Source organism: Hyaena hyaena, unplaced genomic scaffold, assembly GCF_003009895.1.
Source record: "Hyaena hyaena isolate Hyena2069 unplaced genomic scaffold, ASM300989v1 scaffold_2048, whole genome shotgun sequence".
In the NCBI taxonomy this organism is placed as follows: Eukaryota; Metazoa; Chordata; class Mammalia; order Carnivora; family Hyaenidae; genus Hyaena; species Hyaena hyaena.
Window position 1 is genome coordinate 38,129 of NW_024082661.1, and position 20,356 is coordinate 58,484.

General features: G+C 57.3%; 2 protein-coding genes across 8 annotated transcripts in view; both read right to left on the minus strand.

Annotated features, from left to right (window-relative positions):
* The window catches only part of ARHGAP27 (Rho GTPase activating protein 27), a 30,643-nt gene extending 15,992 nt beyond the window's left edge, over positions 1 to 14,651 (minus strand). For all 3 annotated transcript variants that reach the window (XM_039225324.1, XM_039225325.1, XM_039225323.1), the window contains exons 1-3: positions 14,475 to 14,651; positions 13,409 to 13,541; positions 11,341 to 12,018 (exon numbers count right to left, since the gene is read on the minus strand). In XM_039225324.1, coding sequence (XP_039081255.1) covers positions 11,341 to 12,000 — 660 coding nt within the window. In that variant the 5' untranslated portion in view covers positions 12,001 to 12,018; positions 13,409 to 13,541; positions 14,475 to 14,651. The remainder of the gene's footprint in view (positions 1 to 11,340; positions 12,019 to 13,408; positions 13,542 to 14,474) is intronic.
* Positions 14,652 to 16,052: 1,401 nt separating this feature from the next.
* The window catches only part of PLEKHM1 (pleckstrin homology and RUN domain containing M1), a 49,135-nt gene continuing 44,831 nt past the window's right edge, over positions 16,053 to 20,356 (minus strand). For 4 of the 5 annotated variants that reach the window (XM_039225314.1, XM_039225312.1, XM_039225313.1 and 1 more), the window contains 3 exons: positions 19,731 to 19,794; positions 19,023 to 19,180; positions 16,053 to 18,220 (listed from right to left, as the gene is read on the minus strand). In XM_039225314.1, the coding sequence (XP_039081245.1) occupies positions 18,109 to 18,220; positions 19,023 to 19,180; positions 19,731 to 19,794 (334 nt within the window). In that variant the 3' untranslated portion in view covers positions 16,053 to 18,108. Of the gene's footprint in view, positions 18,221 to 18,388; positions 18,575 to 19,022; positions 19,181 to 19,730; positions 19,795 to 20,356 lie in introns of those variants that run through there. The other variant, XM_039225316.1, reaches the window with a different exon arrangement.

Here is a 20,356-nt window from a genome sequence, read left to right on the forward strand (position 1 = left end):
CTCTCCATCTTAAGAAAAAGTGCGTCCCTGGACCCAGCTCTCCCTACCGTCTTTCCAGAGCCACTTCTCGTCTGCGCATGTGCACCTGCCATCCTGCTGTCTACGCGCCCTGCTGTCCAGCCCGCTGCTCGGGTCTCCTGCTCCCTCCCCGATGACAAAGGGGTCCTTGTTGGGCCTGACTGCCCTCCAGGACTTAGTCCTTACAACCCTCTCCCTCCTCGTCTGCGTCGCCATCTTCCGGTGCCTCCTCAGCTTTGGGCCCAGGCTCCTCTCCCTCCACCCGGCTTCCTGACGCTTGCTCTCACCTTTGCTCTTCACTCCACTGTCCCGGGGAGGCCCAACCAGCTCTGGTAGGTTAACAACCCGCATTTCCAGGAGCGTAGACCCAACAGCCCTCCAGGGTGTCCTCGGTCCACCTCAAAAGCTGCACGTCCCAGACCAAATTCACCTTCTTCCTCCCCCTTCTTTCCATCTTGGCATCAGGTTGGTTGCTTAAGCGGAGACCTGGAGTCACCGAGCTGGGTGGCCTGACCTGCCTAAGCCTTTCAGACCTATCAGTCCCCAGGTTAAACAGGGACTGGAGGAACACGGGAACCCCACCGGAAGGCAGCAAACATCCAGATCTAGAGTAGATGTCCTACGGGGGAGCTGGTCTGGTTTCTGTGTCAGGGCAGGAAGAGAGGGAGGGGACAGTCAAGAGGGATGTAAGCCACAGCCACACGGAACGCACAGTCCTTGAGCCGATCCCGGTTCAAACAAACTGGCTGTGAGAGATTTGTTTTAGGCCAATGAGGGACATGGGACTGTGGTCTGGGTCTTAGATGACATTTTAAGGAACTAAAGTTAACTTTGTCAGATATAATAACGGTAATGGTGTTGTGATTGTGGAGAAAAACATTTTTAAGAACTACATGCTGAATTTTTTAGGCATGAGCTATGATAAAGTCTGGAATTTAATATTTCTTGGCCAAAAAAAAAAAAAAAGATAGAATAAACTTGGCAAGCAGTAATTGTCAAATCTAGTAATGGGTATAACTATCTTCATTTTAATATTCTTTTTTGCTTCTTTGTATATTTGAAGATCTTCATAATAAAAAAGGGGGGGATTCTCCCTCAAACTCTTGCTATTGTGTGTTCGCAGCACTACAACTTTATGAGGTGTCCACTGTTTCTTATCCAGAAGGACTGGGTCTTCTAGCTCTCCCCTACCCTCCCTAGTGATTTCTCTCCCTTTATGATGCGCCTCTGGTGCTAGGAATTCTGGAAAGATGGCAGCTTAAACGTGTCCTGCTTCTCCCTTTTCCCCGACTGCTATGCCCTAGGAAGGCGTCGGTGGGCAGGGCTGGCCGGCACCGGCGGGGGCCTGACACAGAAGCCGGAACCCAGGAGACCCCGGGGCAGCCCAGGCCCACCGTGGGCCCCTAGGGGGAAGGCAAGGTGACCCCCAGGAGCCAGCAGGGAGGGAGCCAAACAGGTAGGCTAAGCACTCCCTGCCTGCAAAGCTGTGGATGCTGAGGAGGAAGGGAGCAGCCAGAGTTCCCGATGGGGTCTTAGCAGGGGCCTGCCCTGCCCCCACAGCCCCACTGGCAGAGATCATCGCTCCTCCATGGGGCCCTCCGATGGCTGCACCCCAGCACCGGTGAGCAAAGTTACGTAAACCCCACTCCTCTGACAAGCTGGAGGCTGGAGAGGCAGAGCAAACACAACGGCCAAACCCACCACAGCGGTCACACCTTACTATAGTGGGGTCCGGAGATGCAGGAGACGGACCAGAAATCATGGTGGGGAGAGGAACTCATCAGTGAGAAGGGACAGGACAGCAGGATGGCCACCCAGAAGGACATAATGAAAGGTGAGTCTACATCTTACTCTGTCCGGTCAGGTATACCCTCGAAGGATCAAAGGTTTAGATGTAAAAAGTGAAACCATAAACATACTCAAAGAGGAAAATGTGAGCAAAATTCTATATTTAAAAAAGACTTTTGTAAGGGCACCTGGGTGGCTCGGTCGCTTAAGCATCCTGCTCTTGGTTTCCACTCAGGTCTTGATCTCACTGTTCGTGGGTTTGAGCCCCACATCGGGCTCTGTGCTAACAGCATGGAGCCTGCTTGGGATTCTCTCTCTCCGCCCCTCTCTCTCTGCCCCTCCCCTCCTCTCTCTTGAATAAATTTTGAAAAAAAAAAAAAAAAAGACCTTCGTAATAGAAACTCAAAATCCAAAAGCCATAAATTTATGCATTTGACCACCTAAATGTATTTTTAGTAATTTGTGTGGCCAAAAAATAACATTAGCAAAGTCAAAAGACAAACTTAGGGAGATTGCAGCTCATGTAAGAGATAAAGAGCTATTTCCTAGCTCGTCTAGCAAAACCTCCTAGAAATCAGTAAGGAAAAGGAAAACAAAGTCCTTAAATCTATGTAAGGATGCTCACCTTCCCTGAAAAGAGAAATGCAAATTTCAGCTATCTGAAGACCATATATTTTACTATCAGACTGGCACAAAACAAAATTTTGGTGACACTCGGTTGGCAAGGCTGTGGGGAATCAGAGCCTCACATCTGTGCTGGTGGGAATGTAAGTTGACATAAGCCCCACAGACGGGAGGCAACTTGGCAAAATCCGACCCAGCAATCCTACTTCTGGGATTTAGCCTTGATTTACCAGCACAGGTGTGAAAGATGATTTATTACAGCATTGCTCGTAATAGCAAAAGATGGGAAAGTATACTGCTTAAATATATTATGAGACGGCCCTCCAGTGGAAAGGAGACGATACTCTGTGTATAAATCCCAAGATACGCTGTTACATCAAAAAGGCAAAAAATAAACAAGTTATAGGATTGTGTGTATTGCATACAACCTTTATGTAAGAGAGACAGAAAGTCAAGTAATCAAATGCATATTCATACAAGTTTGTACTTCTATAAAGAAGCTCTGGAAGAATAGGGAAAGGATTAATGAGAGTGGTGACTTCTGAGCTGATGGAGGACGGGGTATGAAGGAGGGGTATGTGCGGGAGATTTTACTATCTACTTTTTAAAAATGTTTATTTATTTTGAAAGAGAGAGAGAGGGAGTGAGCAGAGGAGGGGCAGAGAGAGAGAGAGAGAGAGAGAGAGAGAGAATCCCAAATAGGTTCTGTGCTGTCAGCATAGAGCCCATGGCGGGGCTCGAACCCAGCAACTGTGAGATAGGACTTGAGCCGAAATCAAGAGTTGGATGCTTAATGGGGTGCCTGGGTGGCTTAGTTGGTTAAGCGTCCGACTTTCACTTAAGTCATGATCTCATGGTTCGTGGGTTCGAGCCCCCATGAAGGAAACGCGAAGGAAACGATAATCCTGCAACAAATAGATTTCTCTAAGCTGAAAACAGACCCAGGCTATTTAGAGACTGACAGGGCTCCAGAGGGGAGCGCTGAGAAAAACAATCCCTACTCTGCACACCCAAGGGGTGTTTGCTTAGGAACCCCGGGGAAGGGTCGCCTGGGTGGCTCAGTCTGTCAAGCATCTGACTTGGGCTCAGGTCATCATCTCACGGCTTGTGAGTTCGAGCCCTGTGTCAGGCTCTGTGCTGACAGCTCGGAGCCTGGAGCCTACTTCAGATTCTGTATTTCCCTCTCTCTCTGCCCCTCCCCTACTCACTTTCTCTCCCTCTCTCTCCCTCCCTCTCTCTCTCTCTCTCTCTCTCTCTCTCGAAAATAAACGTTAACAAAAAAATAAAAAAGGAACCCCAGGGAAAAGCAGAAGCCACTAATGAAATGCAAAGTGTAGCAGGACACAGATTAACTGGTTTAGAATAAGCAAATCAATAGCAACCAGAGATTGAGATTGAAGAGAAGAAGACCACGGAAAACCAAGAAATGTAAAATAAACCGTCAAGTATATTGTACTCATTGTTGAACAAAATGTGGAAAGGTTGCACGATCCCATCAAAAGACAGAGCCAGCTTGGGTTTCAAAATACAGTGATAGGATATATATAAAAATACACTTAAAAACATGATAATGTCGAGGGGTGCCTGGCTGGCTCAGTCATTAGAGCAGGTGGCTCTTGATCTTTTGGTTTTGAGTTAGAGCCCCATATTGGGTGTAGAGATTACTTAAAAATAAAATCTTAAAAAAAGTGATAATGTTGCAAATTAAGGGATACTGAAAGATACGAGCAAGTGCAAAAAAAAAAAAAGAAAATAATATAAAATAAAAAGAATGACCATATTTGTAAAAGAGAGGTGGAGTTTCAGGGTGAAAGCACTACGTGGGATAAAGAGGGACACCAGATAATGACACAAAGACACAATCTGTGATGACAGAACAGTCAAAATCTGGGCGCTGCCAACAGTGTTGACGTTGACTATAAAAAGCAAAACCTACTAAAAATACAAGAAGAACTTTACAGAGAAAATGTGAGTGGGAGATTTAATAAATCTCTAATGGAATTGGAGCAAAAAACAAAAACAAAAAGAAATAGCCAAAGCAAACACAAGTTTGGATAATATAATCAGTCAGCTTGGTTTGATACATATAGGACCTTACATGCCTTAAATAAAAAATATACGATTTTTGCCCCTATCCATCCTTTCCATTTTGCTGTGCCTTAGTTGTATCCTTTATAATAAACCAGTAAACCTAAAAAAAAAATATATATATATATATATATATATATATACGATTTTTCTGGGTCTATGAAACACTTAGAAAAGTCATTTACTTGGTTGCAAAGAAACCCATAGATAAATTTAAAAGCGGAGATTTTACAAATCCAGTAAAAAATGAATGTTTTCCTAGTGAAGTATAAAATGGCCAAAATTAACGAGAGCTGGTGGAGAACTTGAAAAGACCGAATCACCGTCGCTGAGAAAAAAAGTCTGCCGCTGACAAAGCGCCAGGTGCAGAGGGTATCAGGGAAGAGGCTGAACTGTCAGTCCTTTCCTCGGCCAGGAGGCAACCCCACAGAAACTTCTCTCTGGCTGGTGGGCTTCTGGGGAGGAGGGCTCTACACAGCACCCGCACCACACCATAACTGTCAGGTGGCTTTGCCAAGGTTTCCTCCCAGACAGTAAACTGCCCAAGGGCAGGGACCACGCCTTGGTTTTCATTGCCTCTCAGTGCCCAGTCCAGCACCTGCCATTATCTGAATCAATGACACGGTGAGTGAAAAATGACCGTGTCATTGTCAGCGCACCGTGATGCCCTGGGTCTATAAAACTCTCTGACACAGAACAGCGCAGAATGGATGGAAAGAAACCAAAATGCTAATAGTCGTTAGATTGAAATTTCACGCCCCTCCATTAACTAAATATTTGTAGTGGCATTAAACTATTGATATGGGGGGGGGGAATAGTAATGTACAAGTTCAGACAATTCCAGAGGGCTCTCCAGTTGTGGAGTCGAGGCAGGAAAGAGGCTGGGGCGGGGCGGGGTGGGGGATGGGGGGAGTGGGCTGGAGGCAGGCCCGCCTTCGGGCACCTTTCTTGGTTCTTCTGGCTTCTTCTCTCAGGCCAAGTCGGCCCAGCCCCCAGGTCAGACACGAAAGCCCGGACAGGGACCCCTGCCCTGCTCACCTATGCCTCACGGTGGACCTCCAGCCAGGGGAAGGAGAGGAGGTGGGGTGGCACCCCAGGCGCCCAGAGCCTGGGCTGGACAGAAGGGTCCTGCGGGCCTCACTGTGCCTAAGCAGGTGCTCTGGAAATCCCCGCGCACCCCAGAACTTCCTCAATTTGCCAAGAGAGTGTCCTGAATTTCACCAGGAACCTCTATGTCCCTCGGAGCCCATCCTGGCCGGCCCCAGTTCCCTCAACGCCAACCTGCATCGACTGTCCCCAGACACTCTGGTCTGGAACCCTGACCACATTCTGATCAGCTGAGCCCAGGCACGGTGAGGGGCTCTCCCATGCTGAGAGCCGGGCACTGAGCGGCCGTCGTCGGGGTTGGCATTCGTAACCAACTACCTGGCCCTTCCCACGACGGGACACAGACAGCTCCAGGAAGGGCTCCAGGGAAGAAAGAGTTACAGCCGGGGCTGTAAGGGCTCAAGAGAGGGAGGCCGGCTGCTGGGGTTCAAGAAGGAAGTAGGGAGGCAGGTGGGCCTCTCTCAGGAGGCCCCGGGGGTGGGGGCTGGGAGGAACCTCAGAGACCGAAGGTTAGTAATGAGGCCTAAGCTCAGGGGAGATCGCCCAGGGGACCCCCAGGGCCATGGGGGCTGTCGCGGGCCTGCAGGGTGGGAGTGGTGGGTGGAGGGGTAAGAGGCCAGTGGCCAGGAAAGTGGGGTGAGGATGGGAGGGGGCTGACCACGGCTCTCCCATGGGTCACGTCAGAGGCTGGGCAGTGGGGCTCCAGGATCCGCCTGGGGCTGCAGGTGAGTCATGGGGAGGGGAAGGTCAGCCCGGGTATGAAGGAACCAGCTGGGCCGCCTGGGGCAGCTACCCTCCCTGGGGAGGTGAGAAAGACCGTGGCTGGGAGGAGGGAAGACTCACTGGACCCTCCCGTGGGCCTCAGCTCCCGCCCCCCGCTCGTACCAGCACGCCCCTTTCCAGAGGGCCCCCTCGCTGGTCCCCCAAAGGGACCCAGGTGGGTCTGTCGGGGGCCAGTTCCTCGGTCTGAATCACAGCTGCCTGGGGCTGCCCTCACAGTGTCCCATGAAGTGGGTGCCCAGCCTGGGATCCGGAGAGGAGGCTGGAGCACCTCCAGGCGAGTCCCCCAGTCCCTGGTGCGGGGGTGGGGGGGGTAGGTAAGTTTCAGCAGAGGTACAGGAAAAGGCTGGGGGGAGGTCAGGAAGGAGGGGAGAGGGGGGAAACTGCCGTGGCACACCCCCTGTGCGGCGGGGATGGACGGTCACTCACAGTTCTCTGCAGAGGACAGGGAGCCAGGGCCCCAGGGCTCCTTCCAGTCCAGGCCGCCTGCTCAGGTGGGGCACCGGCTGGGCTGCTGGCTGAGGCCCCGGGTGTAACTCTTTCTTCCCTGTAGCCAATGCCTGGGCAGCAGGGGCGGGCTCCAGTCCTGAGGCCCTGGGGCGGGGATGGTGACCGCAGCCAGAAATCCCGACCAGGCAGGGGAGGAGTCTCAGAGGCCCCTCCTCACCAGGCTCCAAAGCCCCTCCTTAGCAGCGGTGGGAGTAGAGTGCTCCAGCCTACCTGCTCCCCCCTCCTCAGAAGGTGTGCCTCTGCCCTCCCCGGGCACCCTCAGGGGCGGCCTGGAAGCCGGGGGTTGGCATTCATGCCTCCTGCCCAGGGCTGGGCACCGGCAGGGCGCTTAGAAAGTGAATACTTGTTTGCCTTGGGCTTGTACTGTCCCTGCTGAGGGGAACAGGCTGGCCAAGCCTGCAAGCCACCCCGCTGAGACGGAGCCTGGTGAGCAGGGGGGGGTTCAGAGTCAGGAGGCATGGAACTGATTTGGACTCAGCCCCCTCCCGCCTGGGTGACCTTCAGGCAGCCACTAAACTTCTCCGAACCTCCGCAGTCTGGCACATGGGGGCGCCCACGCCTGCCTTCTGAGCGGGGAGTACGAGCCTTCCAGTGAGAGCCCACGGGACCCTTAGTCCCTTTGGGACAGGATCACATCATGTGCTCCCATGCTTTGTGTCCCGTGTCCAGCACTTTGACTAGCACACACCAGGGAGCTCACTGCGAGCCAGGTGAGGGAATCGTGAACGACAAGGCTGTAAAACGCCATACAGTGTAGAGGCCTCTCTCTTCTGGGGTCCCTGCCTCTGCCAATTGTCCTACACCCATGCTACCCTGTCCCTCTGTCCAATGGTCCACTGTCCCCGGTGACCCTATGTCACTTCCATCTTCACATCCTTGCCCCTTGCCTCAGAGGGAGTGGGTCCCTCCCCATCTGCCCTTATCCTCGCCCCTCCCCCCTCCCCCCTCCCCCCTGTCTCCTGGGAGCCCATCTCATCAGCCATCTTCTCACCATCCTCAGCCTCCTGCTATTCTGGCTCCTGCACATTCGCTCAGATCTGGGGAGCCTTCCCTCCCCACCCCACCTGCCTCTGGCCACACCGCATCTCTCCCTTCCCTGCCATGCTTCTGAGCTGTCTCCACTCAGCCTGCGTCCTTTCCTTCATCCCTCTGACCTCCGCTTGCTGTTTCTAGTAACCCCTTGACCAGCTCCTGATAACGTGGCTGCTAATCTTGTGGTCAACACTTTTGATAAACGTGTGATGGCCTTTATCTAACTTCCCCTTTCTTCTGCACACTTCTCGGTGTCTGGACCAGCACTCCCCTGCTTTTCCTCCTGGTTCCCTGACTGTGTCTTCCCCTGGGGCTCCGCTTCCCTCTCTTGGTCACCCAAATGTGAATGTGGTGGGCCCAGGGCTGTGGTCCCCATGACCACATGCCCCCCCCCCCCCCCCCCCCCCCCCCCCCCCCCCCCCCCCCCCGTCTCCTCACCACATGCCGAAGGGCTTCTCCCCGGCGGCAGGCTGGGCTATCAGCTCCAGGACCCGCACCAAAGCAGTGGGCCTTTTCTCCACCCACGCCTTCCCAGCGTGCCCGATCCCCCTGGAAACAGACCGCTGTGTGCCAGGTGTGCACACCGGAAGCCTGGGACTCATCCTGACTTCTTGCCTACCCTCCTCAGCCCATCGGCCACCAGCTCCCTCGGAATCCACTTCCCAAACTTCTCCGGTCATCACCGCATGCCGAGGAGACCATGAAGGTCCTCTGCCCATCTTAAAGTCCCAGCCAAAGGGGGTTTTTCCGAACCCCACTGCCTTCTCTGCTGAGTCTTCCAGCAGCTGCAGGGTGAAGTCCAAATTCCTGGCCCTGCCAGGCACCACCCACTTCCCACCAGAGCTGCAGCAGTGCAGGGTGGAGGCGGGGCTGTAAGGCCCCTGGGGTGCGGCATCTCACACCTGCACCCATGCTGGGCACCACAGCACACTGGGGGTCCTTTTTATCTCAGACGGCCTGGGCTGTGCTGGACTGAGAGATCGGTCCCTCTTGCCAGGCGCCTGACCCAGACGGTAGCCCTCCAGGCCTGGGGCTGTGCCTCACCAGATGTTTGGCAAATGCAAGGTCAATTCATGCTTAGTTAACGAGCGAGTGAAGGGGAAAGGTAGGAGCTGCCTCTCCTGCCTCCTCCCAGAAGAAAACAGGCAGACTCATTGTTCAGGAAATTCCTTCTCTAAATGCTGCCTTGAATAACTAAGGGTAGAATGGGGCTTCCTTCCCAGGAGACAGACACCTCCCTACGCCACCCCTGGAGTGTGTCACCACCCCTGGAGTGTGTCAGGGATGGGGTGTCAGGGAGGCCCACAGCTGACACTGGAATAAAGCAGGGTCATGGGAAGTGTGAGATTCTACCCCTTACACGGGGAGAAAACCAGACCAGAGGTGCTAAGCCTCTTGTTGAGGCCGTAACAGTGCATTCATTAGGGCCAGAAGTGGGACCAGGCAGAGCATCTCCACCAACACCCAGGTCTCTGGCAGATGCCCCAGTTCCTCCCTGTGCGAGCACCACCCCTCTCTCCATCACCTGTGTCCCCACCGCCAACACACCACTATACTGCGCCGGAAGAAAGAGGGGCAAGGACAGGGAATGTGGAAAGGCCCTGGAATGTGCCTCCGAGAGCCTGCCAGGAAAAAGGAGGGACGCCGCGGTAAAGAGCACTGATATCCAGCCATCTGTCCCAGAGAAGGGGGCAAACTGGCCAGCAGAGACACCGCGCACGTTATTTCCCACCCCCCATCCCTGGGGTTCCCTCTGGGCGGAGTCCCCGTCCTCGTTCCGACCCGCCGAAAGCTATTCCCCGACATGACCACAAGGGGGCGGGCTGCTCCTTGCAGAAACGGGAGCGAAGGTGGCGCAGACCAGGATACGCATGCGACCCCAGGCAGCCTCGGCCGGAGCGCTTACTACGTGCCAAGCATTTCCATGCCTCACCTCGCTGAAGGCCCACAACTCTAATCCTTAGGTTTTGTCCCGCGTTTACACACGAGGACAATGGGGCTGGGGAATTAAGTGACTCCTCAGCAGGTGACAGGCGACCCAGCAGGGTCAAATTCCAGTCTGTCTAGCATCAAATCCTGAGCTCTTTGCCCTGTAACCAGATGGGCGGAGGGGAGACCCAGGAGTTCTCAGCCCGGGAAGGTGCTTTCTTCCTCTGGGCACCCCAGACTCAGTCCTGGCGTGCGCCAGGCATCAATGTTTACAACAAGTACATTACATCAAGTCCAAAGAAAGAAATCAGAGACTTACAAGGGTTGAGGATCATCCATCCACACTTTCTACCCCTCTTTGGGCCAAAGGGCAAATTGAGACCCTCGGAGAGGAAATGAATTGCCCACAATTACCCAACTGTCAAAAAGCAGATGTCAAAATGGGGGTCTGTACATCCTCCCTCCCCAACCACCGACCCAAAGTTCCTAAAGTTGAAGACGTCAGGGTCAACCAAAGGATTCTGAGGATATAAAAGTGTTTTTAAAACGTGCTCTATTTTCGATTTCCTAAAATTAACAACCGGGTTCTGAAACGAAATAAACAAAACAAAACAACAAAACAAAAAAAACCACGCTCAGTATAACTGGACCGCTTCCTGAAAAAAACAAATCAACAGTTGTCTTTTTTTTTTTTTTTTTAAGGGGGGAACTGAAATGTTGGGAGAAGCCAAAAAAGGAAGCAGATCCCTGACTTTCACATCCACTGCCTCATCTGACCCCCAACCTCCTATGAGAAAGGAGAGGCGGGTGGAGCGGCCCTGCAGGTTCACAACCCCATCTCCGGACGCGTTTCGAATGCTGCGGATTTTAGAAAGGTAATACGGCGCATACACCTGCCAGCAAGGCTTGGAGCGGTACACTGTCATCCAGTTACCTGCATTTTTTTTTTTATTTATTTCTAGGAGAGAGAGAGAGAGAGACAGCATGAGCAGGGGAGGGTCAGAGAGAGAGGGAGGCACAGACTCTGAAACAGGCTCCAGGCTCTGAGCTGGCAGTCAGCACAGAGCCCGACGCGGGGCTCGAACCCACGAACCGTGAGATCATGACCTAAGCGAAAGTCGGACGCTTAACCGACTAAGCCACCCAGGCGCCCCCAGTTACCTGCATTTCTGTAGTGAAACTAAACGTAATAAATAAAGACCACCCACAGCTTGACATCGCTTCAAGTCCAATTTAACCACCAACAGAGTTACGGAAAAACCTTTGGGCTCCAGAGAGCTTTGGCATTTTGGAATTGCAGTTAAGTGACTGGGAGCTTGCACCCTTCTCTTTCCGTGGCGCAGAAAAGCGAGGCTCGGCGGACACTGCCGCTCCGTCGAGCCGGACGCTAAGCCGAGTGGGTCTCCTTCGAGCCCCGGCTCCGAGCGGGCGCAGCACCCCCGCCCGCCTCCCCGCTCCCCGTACCTGCTGCGGGCGCTCCTCCCGCGGCGGGCCGCGCACGTCCTGGATGGCCTCGTAGACGTTCTCGGAGTCGCTGCGCGCCAGGGGTCGCGGGCACACCCACGAGCCCGCCACGCTGCAGGCCTTGAAGCTGCCCGCGCTCCCGAGGAGGCCGGCAGGGGGCGCGACGGCGGCGCGCGCCAGGTCGTCCAGGGACTGCGCGGGCCGCACGGGCGCCGCGGGCCGCGTGTATAAGCAGGTGGGCAGGCCCGGCGCCAGGCTGCCGCGCTGGGTCGCGGCGCCGCGGCGCGCAGGGCCGCACAGGGAGCCCACGCGGCCCCGGGGCTCGGCGAGCGTGCCGTCGGGGCCCGCGGACGCCGGCGCGCTCACGAAGCGGTAGTCGTAGGCTAGCGGTTCCGGGGCCGCGGGGCCCGGGCGGAGCGCGGGCGGCGTGGAGGTGGTGGCCAGGTCCCCGAGAGCCGGCAGCTCGCGCACATACTGCGCGGGCAGGTAGAAGGGGCGGCCGCCGGGCTCGCGCCGAACGTGCCACCAGTGCTCCGTGCTTCGGCGCAGCAGCCGGTAGCGCTCATTGGGCTGGATGGCGACGCGGCGCCCGTCCTTGCCCGTGTACTCGAAGGGATGCTCCACCAGCACGTACACGTCCCCCTCGACGTCCGCCGCCATCGCGGCCCTGGCGTTTCCCTGTGAGTGAGTACCAAGAAGGAGGGGCACGGAGGTCAGGGCCACCGAGCCGGGAAGCGCACCGCACTAGGGGACAGAAGTCCTGGGTTCGAGTGCATCCCTCGTGTGCATTAGGGCCTCGGATTTCCGATCTCAAAAAAGGGGGACTTGGATAAAATAATCTCCAAGGTTCTCGTTCTTACACTCACTGATGGAATTATGACAATATCTTCATTCGGACAATACCTTCATTCCGTGGCATTGAGTATAAGATTTGAGTCTCGGTTCAATCCCTTGGTGGAGAAATTGTGGGTGATACTGTCCCAGCTTTATTTACAGCCAAGGAGGCCTGGACTCAAAGGGTTGGGGTGATTGCGATAAAGTCACCACATTTGCCTAAAAGTTGACTGGGCCTCGGTTTACAGGCCTGTGAAGTGGAGAGAACTGCCCCTTTTCCAACCCGCCCACCCCCGCCGCCCCTCCCCTCGCCCCGCCCCCTGCCCTGCCTTGCCCCGCCCCAGATGTCTCCCGCCGTCAGGAAATACGCGTGCCCGGAGCCTCCTCGCTCCAGGCTTCTGCGCCCCTGGCCTCTGGGATCAGGGTTGAGGCGCGGGGCTCTTTGGGAACCACCCCGGCGCCTCTCTATTCCGGGGAATGCCCCTGCCTCGCGTAGTCCAAGGGCCTTGGCTAAGGGACCCGACTGCCAAAGGCCGGGGAACCGGTTCTCTCGGTTTCTCTTTCCTTCCCCAGTGGCTTGGCCGCGGACGTGAACCCGGAGCCTGGCCCGCCCAGACCGGCCTGCACCGCCCCCTGTTCTCAGCTCCCACCGCCACCTCCCGAGTGAGGCTCGGCCCTCGCGGCCTACCCACTAGCCCTGTGATCTCCGCATCGCCCCGGGAGAGGGGCCCCTGGAGCATGCACGTTGTGGCAGTGACGACCCCAGAGGCGTCGTTCCCAGAGCCCCTCTGGAGCGATCGCCACAACCCGCCGCCCTCCACGCCAGCTTAGCTAGGCTCTGGGTGCGGTGTCGGGAGTCCGAGCCTAACTGTAAATCTGCGTGTCTATCAAAGAGATGAGTCGTTAGCCTCTTCCGTAAGTGGCTGGTCCCTCCAGGCCTTTACCCTGATCCCATCTCCTGCCCCATAAAGGTGTCCTGGGACCAGCTCGGTTGCTTGCTGAGGCTGAGGAACCCAAGGAACAGGGTCTGAGCTGGGTGGGAGGGGGTGGGGAGTGCAGGGTCTGGCCAGGGGCACAGAGCTCTCTTCACTGCTTTCTCCAGCTTTCCGTGATGGGGAAAGGGTTGCACACTGGGCCCTGGATGTAGTCAGTGAGCTGCCTGTAGCTAAGCCAACAAACCCCAGGGCGGACACCCCTTCTGTCACCTTCCCCCGGACCACCGCGGCTCACTCACGTTGGCAGGGCAGGTCTCTGCGGGCCCATGGGCAGGACCGGCCGAGTCAGCGGATGGATGCAGATTAGGCCCCTGCCATCTCCTTGGGCGGGGCTTCCAAGGGCTAAGCAGGAGAGACCTCCGTGAGCAGGAGCTGGCAAGGGGAGCAAAGAGGGAGAGGGATGCTCAGGAGGGTTGCCCCCAGTCCCCAAGGCAGCCGGATCTGGGAGGGGCCCGGAGGAGCCTGAATGAGTGTGTCTGGGCCAGTGGGGGACACTGGGAGTGGGACCACAGCAGGAGAAGGCGAAGGGAGGGAGTGGGCTGGAGGGGCTGTGCCTGAAGGGGCGCTGCCAGGTTGCAACTGGAGCCCAAGGTGGGTAGGGTCCCACCCCTGAGCCCCCCACCGTGGGATGATTTGTTGTCCTCCAGCCTCTGCGACCCACAGGCGCATAACTCTGGGACAGCTCAACCCCGGTTCCTTGTCTCGCCCAGGGGTTCCCATTACAACCGAAGCCATTTGCACCCGATTCACCAATTATAAGCCCTTTCCAGACCGACTGCACGCACCACTCGTTTGGGAACCACCTCCACCCTCCCCAGGCCCTTTCCCGGCGCAGCTCGGCCGGGCCTGGAGTTCCCACCGCAGGGATGCCCGCCCAGCGCAGGGTCTCGGGCTGGGTGGGGAAGCCGAGTCTCGGGACTCTCCTTCCCCAACTCTGGAGGATCCAGAGGAACCGGGAGGATCCCTGGAACTTCAGGGCTGACCGGTCGCCAGGAGGTGCTTTTCGGGCACTGCCCGGGCGACGCGAGCCACAGCGGCGCCCAGGCCTGCGCCGGGGACCTGGACGCGGGCCCCGTCTGTCCCCGGACGGAGGGCAGCCCTTCGATCTCCGCTCCTCGCGGGGGAGAGCCGACCCGCTCGGCCCCGCTCGGCCCCGCTCCCGGGTCGGCGCAACTCCCGCCCCAGCGCCGGGTGAAGGGGAGCAGGCGCGCGCGGCGCTGCCGGGGGAGGACCCGCCACCTGCGGCACCGCACTCCCCCAACCCCGGCCCAGCAACCCTCGCCCGGCCCGGCCCGGCCCCGGCACCTCGGGGCGTCCGATCACTGGCTTCGCCTCCACTTGTCCCGGCAGGCACGCGTGGTTTCGGCGGCCGGCGCTCCCTCCTCCACCGCCCAGCTCCCGCGCAGCCCGGTTTCCTGTTCAACAATACAGCGAGGGAGGCACCAGCCGAGAGCGCCCGGCAGAACTTCCTCCCGGGCCGAGGCTGGGCTGCGGCTGCTAGAGACAATCCCCGGTGTCCCTGCTTCCTGTCCCCTCTGGGCCGGGCCAGCGCCCTGGGAGCTCAGACGCCGCCCTCCCCCCTGCACCTCCTGGGATCCCGGGCCACACCTGGCTGTCTCCAGGGCGGTGGGAGAGGCAGGGCCAGGAGGGTGGCCTGACGGAGGGAGGGGAGGGAGCCTCCTCAACTACCTCGGGCCAGATTTCCCTCCCGCTGCTTGCTTCCCACCCCCCTGCCACCTGGGTCCTCTGCCAGAAGGGGGCCACTCTCCGAGCTGTCCATAGGGTGTCCTGGAACTGGACTCGCTCACCTCAGCATCTTTTCTTTCCCGTGAACTTGGGACACCACCACCTACTTCATAGGATCTTTAGGGAAGGTTGAATATTGTGAAGCACCGTACAGGAGCAGTATCGCATTACTATCGTAAGGACACACAGACCTGTTATTTTTATTATAAGAGGGGCTGTCCTCCTCTCTGAGGTGGGATTGAGGTCTCCAAACCCCCCATTCTCCTTTAGGCAGGAGGGGGGAGGGAGGCACAAATGTCCTCAGAGGCACCTTGCTGAGGATGGAGGCACTGAGACCAGAGGCAGGGTAGCACCCAGGTCCCGGGCCCCTGGCTCTTTGTCCCCATCCCTCAAACCCAGGTCCTTTGTCTTTTCAGAGCCCACCCCTTACGTCCCTGGAGGGGAGCTGGGGCCCAGGGGATACACATTAGATGCTCTCTCTCCTGGGCTGAAAGGCATCTTCAAGGACAAGAAACCGCAGAGCCAAATGTTTCGATCCCATTTTCCTGCAACCTGATTTCCCTGGAATGCGTGTTTCCTTCTCCTCTCCTTACGATGGGCAGTGGTGGGCTTCTGGAACTTCAGAGGAAGGTAGCAGCCAAGTCAAGTCCCCTTGGAGGCCTGAAACCATGAGCCCTGATTCTGGCCCTCCTCAGCCTTTCCTCCCGGAGTCCCTTCTCTGGCTTTGGATAACCCCGTGGGACACCATCCTGAGCTTTCTCATGTTCCAGTGCCAGGGATCGGTGGACAAACACAGGGAAGAAGCCATCATGGAATTTCAGGCATCAGCTTCAGGTGTTATACAGGAGCGCATGTGGGTAAATCTACCCAGAGGCCCTGAAATGCTAACCCCCTTCCCGCCACTGACTCTGGACTCCTGGTGGGAAGAGGACAGACTGAACACGGTCACCCCTCCTCCCCTGCATGCCCACTTCTGGGGCACAAGCCCACTGCCTGCAAATGTTTACCACCAACCACCCTCTGGCAGGCCAGGGACTGATGAGAGCTGGTGGGGGAGGGGGCATCAGATGGCAGGAGGCCTGGTGGATTCCCCCCCCGCCCCCCCGCAGCATCAGGATTCAGAGGCGAGACCAGAGGTGAGAAAGAGCAGGTCTTTACTGCAAAATCATTCAAAAATCACACAGCAGCAGTTCCTTCGGTACATTGCAAAGGGCCAGCACGCCTCAATAGAAAGTTTATTGCATAAAATGGCATTTTAAAAATAGTGTGGGCACCACTGAGGTTCACGTCAGCTTTCCATTGGAGGTGAGGGGTAAGAGTCAACTCCTCGGGAAGCATCAGCAGCTTTCTGGCACTGGGGAGAGGGCAAGCTGTAGTTAGTGCTGCGAGGCCCCGGGGGGCGGCCATGGCGGAAGCACACCCCATGCAACCTGAGCAGGCTCCCAGTGCCCCCCAGGGTGCCTTTGGGCACATACAACGTGCTCACGGCCCGACCCATGGTCCCAGGCTGGCTCCGGGCCACCGTGGGATCTGGGGCACCCAGGACCCTGGCGGGCCGCACCGGGTCTGCGGTGGGGCATTAATGCTGGCTATGGGGATGCCGGAGGAGGACGGGGCTCCGCTTCCCCATTTAGGAGGCTTTGGTGTGCCAGGCACAGGTGTGTGCCATCTTCTGTGACAGGGGGCAGGGAGGCTGTGTGGCAGCCCCCTCCCCCACCTGCCTCCCACCTCCTCTATTCTATTGCACAATTCATCCAGCTCCACAGGGCTGGGCAGGTGACTCAGCAGCCAAATCGCTCCAAGGGAGAGGTGGGAGTAGATTCGTCTCTTGACAGTGACAGGCAATCTCCACCTGAGGCCCCGATCTGAGCCGAGAGCCGACAGGATGGCCAGAGGACCCAGGGCTGGGGGGCAGGAGAGATCGGAGGGGGCAGCAGGGAAGCCACTCCCAACCACAGGGTCTAAACATCACTTTGAAAACCATTCCAGGCTCCCACTCTTCCCCAGACCCCTTCCAAGGTGACCCTGCTCCAGTGAGATTCTCCAGTTTCTGGCAGCACCCCGCCTGGGCCAGTCCAGCAAAGCTCTGCGAATCCATGGCTTTGTAAACTGAGGCTAAGTAAGCGTCCTTCCGCAAGGTGGCTGCTCCCACACATCTCAGCAGCAGGGCGGGCACTCCTCCTGGGAGGACAGGGTCGCTGCTCCTGAGGGCCCGAGGCTAGCCTGGGCTCACTGCCCTCTCTGTGGGCCCCGCCTTCCTCTGTCCCACAGGGGTCAGTCAGGCGGGGGGCAAGATCCCCCTGAGTGCGTCTGTAGCAGCCCCGGTCCGTCTGGCTGTGGGTCAGCGGTAGGGGGGGAAGGCCCGGGGCTGAGGGGTGGGCCAGACCCTGCCCTGGACCCAGGAAGGCTCAAAGTGCTCACAGTGCTGGTTCCGAGTCACTCCCTTCTGCAGGGACCAAGATCCCAGGCTACAGGGGTGCCAGGGGGCTCTAACACGGAGAAAGGTGATGGGCTTTTCAGGGGAGGAGGGCAGGCAGGGCAGAAAGAGGAGAGGGAGAGGAAGAGGGAGGTCATTGGGACGGACCCCGCCGGCCCCTGGGCAGTTTGGCACCTTGTACTTGAGCTGTGGGCAGCGAGGGCCCGGCGTGGGTGACAGAAAGGCACCCAGTCCAGCTGACACGCTCTGGCCCAGCAGTGGCCCGCCTGCCTGCGGGCCACATGTTCCCACACGTCTGCTCAGCGTGAGAATGTCTGGATTTCTTGGGTGACTTGTGTGGGGTCGAGAATAAAAAAATATTTTCTATTGAAATATGAAGGGGAAAAAGCCCGCCTTAAAAAACTAGACCTTTGAATCAGGAATGTGGAATTGAGCATGTGCCCAAGTGCTGTTTCCACAGTGTTTGAACAGCCCTAATGGAGGTGCCGGGTCTGTAAGGTGAGCCGGGGCCTGACTAGTGCAAAGCTCCCCTCCTCGCTTCCCCTGGGACTGGTGGTGTCCCCACCTTCTGGGGCAGACGGGTGGTAGAGGGAGTGGGGGACATCATCGAGGGCTCCATCTGGCAGGCTCGTGCTCTGGTCGCATCTGAGTCTTCCTGCCAGGGGACATGGCTGTGACCCCTTGAGAGCGCGCAGGGTGACGGCGCAGCCAGCGGGGCTGGCCACGGGCCGCTGCGGGCGGGCACAGCACACCGGCTCAGCTGAGAGCGCTCTGTTCTTGGTACTTGCGCCGGCGGGCACAGCGGGGGCAGCCCTTCTTCACCACGGCCTGGCAGCTCTGGTGGAAGACGGTCTTGCACTCGCCACACCTGTGGGAGACCCGTGAGGGCTGCTGGTGCCAGGGGACCGGAGGCTGGCCAGCGTCCCTGCTGGAGCCCGCTGCGTCCCCACTGCCAAATCACCTGGCGATGGTGCTCACCAGTGACGCCGCAAGCGCCGACACTCTATTTCTAATTCGCTTTCTAGAGAGGCTGCCTGAGACTTAGGAGGTGATTCCTTGCCTATGCTGAAAACACTGCAGTTTAAAACGCGGAGCCCAGGGGCTGAATCTGAGCCGGGAGACACCTACTGAAAGTGAATGAATGCTCCCGCCCGTTCAGCTTCCCACTTCCATGTGGGCTGGAATGGAGGGTTGGTGGGTGAAATTTTCCATTTAGAGGCTTCTGAGAAGGAGCAGTAACGGGACAAGAGCGATTGTTACTGCAGCAGAGAGCAAGGCGGGTACCACCCACCAGGTGCCCACTGTGTGCCCAGCCTGTGCCAACACTCCAGGGCAGTAACTCATCTGGTCCCTCTCAACCCCTTCGTAGATGACAACCCTGAGACCCTCACTCAAAGAGGCAGCAAGCCACCTCTTCTCTAGGAAGACAGCTTCCTCGGTCTAGGGAAGGGTCCCGCGAGGGCTCTCGTATCTCCGAGCTGGCCAGGGGCTGGCCGTGACTGCGCAGGGCATCGGCTGCTCTAGACAACCTCGCTGCCCCGTGGCACTGGCACAGGTGGGTGCTCACTGTGCACCCGCACGACGGCGCAGAGTCTGCCTCCCTGGCATGCTGGGGCCAGCCATGGTGGGGGGGTGGGGGGGGTGCATGGCTGGCCAGGTGTCCCGCATACCTGACGGTGGTGTCAAACTCGAAAGGGAAGATGATGTCGTGGTGGTGGCAGATCTGGCAGATGAAGCCGCGCTGGGTGCACAGGTCGCAGTGGTAGACGTGCTGGGAGGCAAACGCAATCACGGCGTCGAGGAACCCTTCGTATGCCCCGTCCGCGATCTGTGGAGGGCAAGGTCAGGCTGCCAGGCCGTTCAGGCAGCTGGGCTGAGGCTGAGGCCATCTGTACGAGGGGGCCCGCTGCTGTCCCTGGGACCCTGCCTGAAGAATTCCGACCCCAGAAGAAGTTTCTTCTCACTTGGGCCGTAAAGTCTTCCTGAATCAGGCCGAACATGGCAGGTGTCCAGCACCCCCGGAAGCAGAGGTCACTGCGGACACCAGGCTCGACAGATGAGACCCCAATCCACAGTACCCCCACTCAAGGAAAGGAGTGTCCCCAGCTTTCACCCCTGTGGCCCATCCTCCCTCAGCCCTCCAGCTGGGGACGGGTCCAGATGCAGGGGAGGGGCTGAAAAGCCTGTGACCCAGGCTTTGCCGGACTGTCTGCTCACTGCAGGGACTGGCGCTCAGCCATTGCCCTGGCAGTGTGGGACAGCGAGACATGCGGTCTGAGGGCCTGGAAGACTGCGGCCTCCCTGTCCCTTCCTCCTTCCTGGCTTCCCATGAATGAGGTCTCTCTAGAGGGGTCTGGGGGCCAGAAGGGTGTTCTCACCTGCTGGAGGTCAGCGACACTGTACTTGTGGGGGGACCCCAAGAGGTAATTCCTGTGGTTGAGCCTTCAAAGAAAACATAAGAGGTTCCTTATAAGGGTTTTCCAGGATCCGGGCCAACCCGTGTTTGTGTGCATTCCTTCAGCTGCTAACCAGGTATGAGCACCTGGACAGGGCGGTGCCTGAGAGCACAGTCGCCACCTGGGTTGGGGCCTTGGTCTTCCAGGTGACCTTGGGTAAATTCCTTACCCTCGCTGAGCCTCAAGTTTCCTCACCTGAGAAACAGAGCTGTTCTGAGGATTCCTTTATTTAAAGCATTTGGCACAGTGCCCCGCACACAGTGAACAATGAATCATTCTCAGCCAGAGCTGGTAACGCTGAAGTGTATAACCGAAATTTGCTAAGACGGTGCAACTTAGATGTTCTCACCAAATCTACATGTGTACATCTAGTAAGAGGATGGACGTGGTAACTAACTGGAGGGGAGGGATCCCGTCGCAATGTCTACACACTTCACATCATCATGGCGTTAAATGTCCTACCTTTCTGACACTGACACTTCAGTTAAGCTGAACCAGTTTCCAAGAACATTTAAAGGGATAAGATGTCTACAAGAAATACCAATGGG